The sequence below is a fragment of the Sinocyclocheilus anshuiensis genome, unplaced genomic scaffold (genome assembly GCF_001515605.1).
Source record: "Sinocyclocheilus anshuiensis isolate Anshui unplaced genomic scaffold, SAMN03320099.WGS_v1.1 scaffold631, whole genome shotgun sequence".
NCBI classification, from domain to species: domain Eukaryota; kingdom Metazoa; phylum Chordata; class Actinopteri; order Cypriniformes; family Cyprinidae; genus Sinocyclocheilus; species Sinocyclocheilus anshuiensis.
In genome coordinates, this window is record NW_015548268.1 from 1,659,538 (window position 1) to 1,670,763 (window position 11,226).

The following is an 11,226-nucleotide window of genomic DNA, read 5'->3' on the forward strand; positions in this document are numbered from 1 at the left end:
TGAAGCCCGAACCCGGCCCGTACCCGAGATCGTCTGACCCGACCCGACCCGACCCGACCCGAGCGGCACAGTTAAATTTAGAGCCCAAACCCGAAATCTTTCTTTTTCCCCCACAACGAATAGCCAATTTAAAAAAAAATGCTGTATTTCACGATTGCAGGCAAGGCTCAGTAAGCAAATACATGTAAAGAAACAGAATAATTAAGGCTCGGCCAGTTTACAAGGCAAAAGAAAAAACCCTTACCAGTTATGAAAGTTTATGAACATCAGGTGCAGCGGTCACATAAATTCTGCCGAGAGAATGGTTGTATACGACAAGACGATAATTCTTCCATCGTGCAAATTATGGTCATTTTCGTCAGTAAAGGCTCGTTAGCATTCGGCCTGCTTTAAATCAGACACAGAGATGCAGTGCGATAAGATCGCATTTATTTGAATTAGCGCGTGCGAGAGAGAGAGAGATGAAAGCTGCGTGCGTGAACCTGCACCTGCGCGTCTCTCTACAAGCAATGAGGCTTAGTTCCTTCAAAAACAGCAATTTTACTCCCTCATTGAAGAGAAATATAACGTTGCGAGTCAGTAGCCTGTCGAAGCTATTTTACTAACAAAAGTTTCCGTGCTGTGTTGTCGTGTGCAATATATATATAAGGGACCAATGTCATTATTCAGCTTCAGTAAGTTCAATGTTGATTCAGTTCAGTTTGATGGACGGCTGAACAATGAGTGGTTCTGAACAAATGAATGAAACGCATTTGTCCGTGATTCACTCCGTCTCGAATCGCGCTCGTGAAAAGTGTTTGAGAAACAGTGTTTCTTCCGCGGCTCGGTAAGCTTTCAACTCGTTTTTTTTAGTCTCGAGCAAGACAGTACGACATTTGCATAAACATGATTTGTCTGATTAAAATTAAATCACCTTTGAGAGCAAGGGGGCCCCCTGGTGTTTCGGGGGCCCTACCCAGCTTGCGTATTTTGCGTATAGGGAGGATCGGCTCTGCATTAGGATTCTTGGACTGTTTTAGGGTATGGTGCAATAAACTGTATGCTTTTAATGGCCTGAGTTTTCCTAGTTTTATTGTTATTATTTTAAAGTCTCATGTGAACTATGTAAATATGCAATTTTATTGAAACCTATATCTGTTTTATGTCATTCTTTTAAGATGTACAAATTTCATACAGTAAAATCTAACCGCATTTTAAACCTTGTAACCCAAACGATTTGGCTGATTGTGACAACCTTGCGACAATTTTGATGATTTGCCATAACCTAAATAGGGCTGTTAGGGTTTATGGAAAGGAATGTTACATGATTAGTACATATTGGTCAGAAGTCTTATGGGCAGCTACAGGAAATGTTTGGTTAAGGCTTTGCTGTTCAACAAGTTGGAGGATCAACAAGTTACTAAATTAGAGGCTTCACTTACTTTATCCACCCTACACTGTAAATGATTACCCAATGTATTCTTTAAAAATATGTAAAAAGCAATCATTTGTATCTTAATAACAGGGTAGCAAGGGGAGGACCAGAGACACAAGAAACTGAAAGAGAAGCACATGGGGAAAAACAAAGCAGAGGTCATGTGCTGCATAAGTTTTGCCATGACCCTGCCACAAAATGTTTTAAACCAAAAGACCAGGGGTCTCATTTATAAAACTCAATGTATATTTCATCCTAAAAGTGTACGTATGCACAAATGCTAGATTTTGCGAAGGCACAAAAGTTTTCAGATTTTTAAAACCATGCGTATGCCAGAACCTGGGCAAAAATCCCTTTATAAATCCCACTCGGGAAGATTGTGCGTACGTGCATCTCCAACCCGACTCCTCCCCGAAAATCACCATATATGGAGCTTACAATGCCTAGTTTTACTATGCATAACCTCATCTGCATATCATTTCCATGCACATTCCATCCACGTGACACCATGTTTAACACCGTCAAAGGTACAAGACATTTAGGGAACATGAGATATGGACTATAAATGGCATTTGTGCCATACACAATTATTATTGCTTAAAATCATCCAGTATCCTTATGTTTTAGAATAAATATACCAAAATATCTATAAAAACAAAACTGATTCAAATAGTTCTCAGATAAATATTTTAAAATAGAGTTGAGCTCATTCTTTTCCACTGGCCAAATAGTATTTCAATTGTTTTAAACAATTTAAATCAAATTAAATTGAGGCAGTTTTGCTGATAAGGTGAACATCTTTTAGCTATTTTTAGCCTATATTTAATGCAGTGTAAATAGAATTGTCTGACTCAGCGCGTCACTGACAAAGTATTTTTTTAAAAGTTGTATCCTTCAAATACAGTGGTATTTTTCATACTGTTGTGGAGATGCCTTCACACGACATCAACACCTCTGTTCAGATGTGGTTGCACAGTAAGCTATCATTAGACCTATTCAAGCTGAACAATGGACCGTTTGACCACTGAATCCAGCAGTTGTCTGCCATAATATCGAAGTAAGTACGCATCATTGATCATTGTTCTCACTAAAAATATTTTCTCATAACATGAGATCTGCGGTTTAGTTTAAAGATGAATTCCTGTGCACCTAAAGCACTCTTCGCTTAAAAATAAGTCTACATTTATTTCATTTTTGTTTAACTTCTGCGTAATGACTTTATGTAATTTCAGTGTTCATTTCCATTAATGAGTGGAATATTTTATGTAAATGTGAATATCGAAATGAAAACAGAGTTTAAAAGCATTGTTTACTTCATTACTTTTCTCACTCCAGGAAAAAGAGTGCGTACGCATGGTCTAGAATGTCCTTACTGTGCATACATATTTATGGTGTTTATTTTTTATAAATCCAAATATGTGCGCTAAAAATTGCGTACGCATATTTCTAAGCCCAATTTGTGCATACACAACATTTATAAATTAGACCCCAGCTGTCTAGATTTTGAAACAGGTGTCCTAGCAGAGTAACCACAGGTCTAGTTTATCACATCACTATGGGCATGTTTCACAATACTTCATTGTAACACAGGGTCTTCATTTTCATTACTATACTGTATTTACGATTTTCTTTATTTAACATAAATGCCATTTAGTTTTATATTTTGCACCTAATGCACTGAGATTCAGATAATTTTATGTGTGCCTGTTTATAGCATATAGGTTATTGCTAAGCATAAGATTTGCACCTGTTTTGGGTTCCACTGAGAAGTAGGGCTCCCCCTCCAGGATGGAATAGATGAGTTTAGCATTGTTCCCAAACATAGGGTCATCAGCATCTGTGGCTGTCACCTGGATAACTGTGGTTCCTGTAAAGAGAGAGAATGGTTAATGAGCAAATGCTGGTTTATTCACACACATTGAATGTGTTACTCTCGTGGAATCTGCCATTGTATGTCTGTTTCTTATTTATGACAAGTCCTTCAGTGATTCTTTTCTTTAATGATTAAAGTTTAATCATTCCATTTAGTGTCACTACAATTGCTCCTAGCTGTCTTCTGTCCTGTCTCTTCTTTGCTGCTGTGACGAGTGGGGCTGCCTTTTGTATATTTTTGGGACTGTTATTAGTTTAAAATATGTTGTTTACCTCTGTTGGCCCCTATTAAAAGCATATTATTGAAACTAAAATGAACTAAACCTAAAGTTCACTAAAGATTCAACAGCTAAGGGTACCTTTTGTCCATAAAAAAAACAACAAAAACAAAAAACACCTGATCATATTGACAGACAGTAACTCAAGTTACTGCAAGTTAACAGCATAATCTTGATTACAGCACAAATTCATTTTGAATTTGAATTTCTTTTCTCTTTCTTTTCTTCTTTGCAGTTTAAAATACAAACAATAATGTGTTGAATAAGCACTGTTTTGAAAACACTTACTACATTTACTACATTTTACTATTACATCTGATGATTAACTAATAATTAGAAATATTGATTATATTTGCAACTTATTCCATTGCATTAAACTTGCATTTTTAGTATAGTGATCCTGTTGTACTTTTCCTGCCTGTCACTTTACTAACATGTCAGTGGGTGATGATGAAGAACATGAAGGCAAGGAGGCGACAGTGAAGAAATAGGTGCTGATCTGTGTCTGTGCTGATGTACAGTATTTATCTCTATTAGATAAAAAAAAGACCCGGAAGTAGAAAACAAATCATTTTAGCAGTTCAGTTTTAATAAAAGCTATTTGTTTGACCAACAAGGACGTTTTGAGCTCTAAAATGCACAGTATATTTTAATAGTACAATGACTTTGTGTCAAAATATCAGGGAAATTTATATTTCTCAAATCATTTGTCTTACAAGTGCTGCACCATAACCCTGATTTTTTTAATTTAAAAAATAAATAATATTAATAAATAAATAAAATGTTGTGTTGTCAACTGTGTTGCAACAGGTCCATTTTCTGTATCAGCATAAGTGCTAACCAATTTTTTTTTGGTGGAACTATTTCTCTATTCTTTGTGTATTGACATTTTGGAACAGAAATGACTCTCTGTAGACAGATGCATCAAAGTTGCAAAAAACTGTATTATCTAGGATGTTATTGGATTTTCCACAATTCTATTCATATGTCAAATATCAAACAAGCTTTCTGTGAATATTTGGTTGTGAGTCCTGAACAAATATAAAGAACAGTAACTCAAATAATTTTGTTGTCTTTTTTCTTTAGTATTTGTCAAAAATATATAAAAGAGGTCAACACACCTGTGGGACACATTTCTGGGATGCTGGATACATAGGGCTCATTAATGAATTCTGGAGGGTTGTCATTGATGTCCTGGACTTTAATGATGAACTCAGATTCAGGTTCAACAGGCTGCTTGGAGCTGCGGTTGATGGCCTGGGCTTGTAGTATGTAGAAGGGTTTCAGCTCACGGTCCAGACGTTGTGATAAGTAAATGTCACCTGTGTACTCATCAATTTTGAAGATTTCACTGGCTCCTTCACCTGAGAGGATGTACTTGATAGTAAAGTCCCCTGTGTCGTAATCTGATTTCAGCTAAATTAAAATAAACAGGATTTATGGCAAAAATACCAGCAAAATGAATAAAAATGCCCCAGAATGCAAAATGTTGGCAAATATGCCCTGTAATTAATTATAGTTTAGTTTATGTGCAGATTCAAAGTGTTAATACCATTTAACCCTCTGGTGCTCTTCTATAATTTTTGACTGAAATATTTTACTTTTTGTTTTTAGATTTTTTTTAACTTCAGTATGAAACTTGCTCAAGGTTTTGGCACTTGCTATGTAAACACGCATAAACACACAAGATTCAAGAGCTTTATTATCATATGTACTAATACAATTAAATTCTTTGTTTACTCCTCACGAGTGTGACAGGGTAGAAGAGGAACAAACATAACTTACTAGAACAATAGAAATAACAAAAGAAATAGAGAACATACAGTAAAGTATAAACCAAAAAGAATAGTATAATAAATATCAATAGCATAAAAAGTAAATAGATAACAGAAAAAGAAAAAAAGAACCTGTATGCAAATTAGAAAAACAATTGACAATAAAAATTATTCACAGTATAAAGATGCAGTGCAAGTGACATTGTTAAAGTGTCAAGTGCTGATAAATCGTCAGTGTAAAGTCTAGTGTTTAAATTGTTCATGATTATCAGTCTAATGCATTATGAGGTGTGTGTATGATGGTCCAGCAGGTAAAGTGCAGAGTGCCATTGAACAGGCTGATTTTATCCTGATGATACAGGTGGAATTATCAGTGAGTTTTGACTATTTATCAGTCTAATGGCGTGGGGATATAAACTGTTCTGGAGTCTGGATGTTCTGGCCGCAGTGCTCCGGTACCACTTGCCAGACTTCATGAGGGTGAAGAAATTGTGGATGGGATGGGTGGTGTCCTTGATGAATGTTGCAAGCCCATTTGAGGATCCTTTTATTGTAGATGTCCTGCAGTAAGTGGAGATCTGTCCCTGTGGTTTTCCGGGCCAGCTTTATCACCCTCTGTAGTGCCTTTCTGTCATGTGTTGTGCTGTTGCCAAACCACAAAGCAATGCAGCAAGTTAGCACACACAGTGCATCTGTTGAAATTATGGAGTATTTGTGGTGACATGCCAAACTTCCTTAGCCACCTAAGGAAGTACACTCTTTGATTGGCCTTCCTTACTAATTTTTCTGTGTTCTCTGTCCACTTGAGGTCCTCACAGATGTGTACACCAAGGAACTTATAGCTGCCCACTCTGTCAACCTCAGCATCTCTGATTAGTAGAGGCTGATAGACACGCTCACTCCTCCTCATGTCCACAACCATTTCCTTGGTCTTGCTGATTTTCAGTGTGAGATTGCTAGCCTCACACCATGAGACCAGTTCAGACACTTCTTTCTGGTATGCAGTCTCATCATTGTTTGCAATAAGTTTATTTTATGATGACGTTGTTAGGATGGGTAGCAACACAGTCATGTGTGAAAATAGTGTACAGCGTAGGACTGAGTACACAGCCCTGAGAAGTGCCTGTGTTCATAATGCTGGTGCTGGAGGAGTATTTTCCTAGGGGGACATGTTGAGGTCTACTGGTTAGGAAGCTCAGTATCCAGTTACAGAGTGCATAAGACAGGTACAGGTTATGCAGCTTGTTTATAGTTTATGGAGTTTATTGTTTCTGATATAGCTGTCTTTATTTTCTAGGTAAGTTAGAATTTTGCGAAGGGCAAATGAAAAAACACAAAAAAACAAAAATCATGGTGATGATTTGAAAAGGTTACATGGTCCTGAAAAATAAACACTTCGTAATCCTCGTGGTCAAAAATGACTACATTGGAAATTAATGGGAGACTAATGAAATTATATATTAGGTAATAATTTTGACAGTGAAATATGTTGGGTTATGATTTTCAATGTAATCAGACACAACATGTTTTATTAACATTACACTATTTAGACATTATTGAACACATAGCCCAACCCCTAGCCCTAAACCTAACCATTTGTCAATTTAAAAGACTGATACACCTGCAGCCACAGTTTATTTAAAAAGTATTAATACTCCAAGTCTTCCAAGGCCAAACGATTGATTTGTTTGAGCAACAGACACAATCTCAGCCTCCATCGTCCGACTTGCAACACATTCAAAAATTGCCGCCAGAAGCAGGGTTACATCAGCGTTGGTTGTGAAATGCCATTGGCTCTTGTGTGTCTCGTGACCGATTGCGTCATGCTAAAGTTTGGTAGTAGTAGCTTAAAGTTCTTTTGAATGAGATATGACTGCTTTAATGGAGCAGGATAATTTTCAGCTATTAAATCAATGTGCTTCACACTGTTCTTCATATCTTTTTGGAATAACTACCGGTAACTGTATTTTGATTTGCCTGTTATGCATTTTATATTGCTGAAAAGTGGGTAGGTTTAGGGTCGGGGTGGAGTTAGGTGCTCTAAAATATCTATGAATGTTTAAATGTATATAAAATCCCAGACCCTCTCGCTCTCCCAGAACCAGGAATCCACAGATGGTAAATTGGATGGTTCCCTGGACCACAGGAACAGTGGAGGTTGGAATGCATGGTCTGATTTCTTTGGAGTCTGATTCTGTCAGGAGAGCATCCCGGCAGAGGGATCTCAGAGGCACTGGCTCGAGTCTCCACAGGTGTCCACTCACTCTGACTCAAAATTGTCTTTGAATACAGGATGGGTTCAGGATTCTTGGAGGGATCGTCAGGAGCATGGAGTCAGGAGAGAGCATCTGCTCTACCATTCTTGTTGCCTGGACAATTAGAAATTTGAAAATCAAATTGGGTAAAGAAAAAAGCCCATCTTGCTTGTCGGGGGTTCAGACGCTTGGCTTTGTGGAGATATTGAAGATTCTTATGATTAGTGAGAACAGTAAATGGATGACATGCACATTAAAGCCAGTGCCTCCATTCCTTGAGCGCTAATTTAATGGCGAGGAGCTCTGTTTCCTGGCATCTCCTGCTGCTGGGGAAGCACTGCTCAGACTCCGGTGGTGGAAGCATCAACTTCAACAATGTGTGTATGTGCTGTACATGTGGAAGAATTGACAATAAAGCAGACTTGAGACTTGAGACTTGAAGTGCTTAGATGGATCAGGATGTGTCAGGAGCGGTGCACTGGTGAATGCCAGCTTCAATTGCTTGAAGGCATTGTCTGCCTTGATTGTCCAGGACAGAGACATTGGTGGAACCATAATGGTGGAACTGAGGAAATAACATTTCTCTGCCTCGAGGAACAGATGGTACTCACATAGCTTCTTCAGGACCTCTGTAACATGACAGCAATGTTCGGCCAAACTCCGAGAGTAGATGAGGATGTCATCGATGTAGACCAGCACAAACCTGTGGAGAAACTCTCGGAGCACCTTTTGCAGGAAGTCCTGAAATATACAGCACGACGCAATACTTGTAGTGGCCTGTAAAGGTCACAAAAGCTGTTTTCCAGTCACCCCCCTTGCGTATCCAGATGAGGTTGTATGTGCTATGGAGGTCCAGTTTTGTGAAGATGGAAGAGCTGTGAAGATATTCTAGGGCTGCTAGGATGAAAAGAAGGAATAATGGAACTTAATGGTGATCTTGTTCATTTCTCGTTAATCGATGCATGGCCTCAAGCCTCCGACCTTTTTAGCAAAAAAGAAACTGGAAGTAGCAGGGGAGGTTGATGGCCTAGTGTAACCTCGCTGAAGCCTCTCCTGAATGTATTCTTTCATGTCCTTCTGCTTGGGTAAGGAGAGTGGACATATTTTACCTCGAGGCATAGGTTCACCAGAAATGAGGTGAGCTGGCTGACTCTGGTTGGCGGTGTGAGGATGGGAGCTGACCCTGGGTGGTCTACATACACCCCTGCATACGATGGGAGACACAGATGGCAAGTTGGATGAATCTCTCTAGTCCCATGCTGTCATCGTATGCAGCGAGATGCAGCTTGAGTCAAGGAGATAGTCTCTGATGGAAAGAATTTAGCAAGGCACACTCATTCCAACCACTGGCAGCAGCCAGCATACAAAACCTCATAGCATAATCATTAATGGACATTTTACCTTGGCACTGATAACGCCTCACTCGTGGACAAATCATCATGGGGTTTTCCAAACACTTCTATGAAATAAGCAACAAAGCTGTCCAGCAATTGACAGGACTTGTCTGCTGCTATATTGTTTCCACTAGTTTTTCTTTCTGTTACCAATGAGATGATAAAAGAAATCTTAGCTCTCTCCATAGGGAAGCAATGAGGCTGCATCTCAAGGGCCAGCAAACATTTTAGCAGGAATCCGTTGCACTCCTCCATCGAACCAGAATAGTTTGCCAGGTTCGCCATGAGAATCGTTGTGTAGACAGGCAAGGGAGAAACAACCGATGCAGCGATCGGTGTGGGGGTGACAAGATTGGTGAGGACACAGCAGAGAGAAAATACAATATCCATGAATGGAACAACCAGTAGGTGCAGGGGCGGATCTAGAAAATAATTATTAGGGTGGCAAAGAGGTGGCATGGGGTCTATGAGGGGTGGCAACACCAAAGTAAGCCCCCATGCATAGTTTTTGGGGATTTATGGTCTGACATACACAGTTGTGTTCACAAATATTGTATTACCATTAAGTAATCATCTATACTGTTTAAAATGAAAAATAAATAACATTTCAATATCCATCATGGCACCAAGTCAATAAAACTTCAACAGGTTATAAATGCTTCTGAGCTTGTATCACTAAATAAGACATGCGGTTCTATTAAAATTACATAGGCTACTTAGATGGTATAATCACGTTTAGTGCAAGTTTAAGAGCAACAAAAACTTTTGAATTTCCTAACATTAGAAAGAAATACAATAATATTAAAGAACTGAAACTATTTGATTTTCGGTTATTAACAGAGTTGTGAATGTCTCTAATCACCCAGAACAAACTATCAACCATATACTCTAGCAACACCCCAGCAACTGCCTAGCAAGAGCCTAGCAACCAACTAGCAACACTTTAGCAAACATCTAGAACATCTAACTGACCAAACCATTTACGTTTTTTAAACAAGACTTTGAGACAAGCCAGCATAAATTTGTCTTTCAAACTTTTCAATACAGTTAATACAGTTCTTACAGGTTTTTTTCAACTGCTTACACACATTTTCAAAATTCTGCCTCTTTTTTTCAAAACTTTACACACAAATCCAAGAATTGCACACACAAAGTGCAAGATGCCTCACATCTCTTGCAAAATGAAGCACTGTATTCAAAAATCACAAACACATCTCAAAAGCAAACATTTGCAAACACCTTTGCAATAATGTTCATCTCTGTTAGATTTTGGTGTGTTACATAGAGAATTGTGTGTTGTGTTTTGCAAAAAGGGTTTTATGAAATTGAAAACTTAGTCAAAGGCCGAGAATTAGCGTATGGTTTTGCAGATTTGGTGTGTGGTTCTGGTGTTTGAGTGTCTGCTTTCAGAAATTGTGTGACAAGTAAAGATGTTATGTGTAAGCAGTTGAAAAAAACTGTAAATGCTTACAGTTCAAATACAGAGATGTCTTTCCTGCCCAGTGAACAAAACAAACTCTTACTAGGATTCAGGAATTATTTTTGCAGTTCAATGTCTATTACAGTATACATAAATTAAATTACAGATACAGATGTATAATTCAGCAATGAACTTTTGGGAAAAAATCATTTTAATTTTACTACTGTAAAGTAATCTTGCAGTAAGGCAAGGCAAGTTTATTTATATAGCACATTTCATACACAATGGTAATTCAAAGTGCTTTACATAAAAGAAAAAAAAATTATAATAAAAAAAATTATCACAACAATAAAACAAGTAATTTAAAAACTTTGAAAATGATTTAAAAATTGATTTAAGAGGTTTAAAATTAATTTAAAACGGTTAAGAAAATAAAATTATTATACATAAAATATAGTGCAATCAGTTCGGACATTGCACGGTGCTCATTCAATAAATGCACAGCTAAACAGATGAGTTTTGAGACTGCATTTAAATGTGACTAATGTTTTAGCACATCTGATCTCTTCTGGAAGCTGATTCCAACTGCAGGCGGCATAATAATTAAAAGCGGACTCCCCTTGTTTTGTGTGAACCCTTGGTATTTCTAACTGACTCGATCCTAATGATCTGAGTGGTCTGTTAGGTTTATATTCAGTGAACATATCTGCTATGTATTTAGGTCCTAGGCCATTGAGTGATTTATAAACGAGTAAAAGTACTTTAAAATCAATCCTAAATATAACTGGAAGCCAGTGTAAGGACCTGAGGACTGGTGT

The 11,226-nt window shown here is 37.8% G+C and overlaps 1 protein-coding gene across 1 annotated transcript in view; it reads right to left on the reverse strand.

Annotated features, from left to right (window-relative positions):
* Positions 1–11,226, reverse strand: part of cdh19 (cadherin 19, type 2) — a 74,074-nt gene that overhangs the window by 57,353 nt on the left and 5,495 nt on the right. Inside the window, exons 3-4 of the mRNA XM_016443292.1 lie at positions 4,686–4,980; positions 3,162–3,281 (exon numbers count right to left, since the gene is read on the reverse strand). Coding sequence (XP_016298778.1) covers positions 3,162–3,281; positions 4,686–4,980 — 415 coding nt within the window. The remainder of the gene's footprint in view (positions 1–3,161; positions 3,282–4,685; positions 4,981–11,226) is intronic.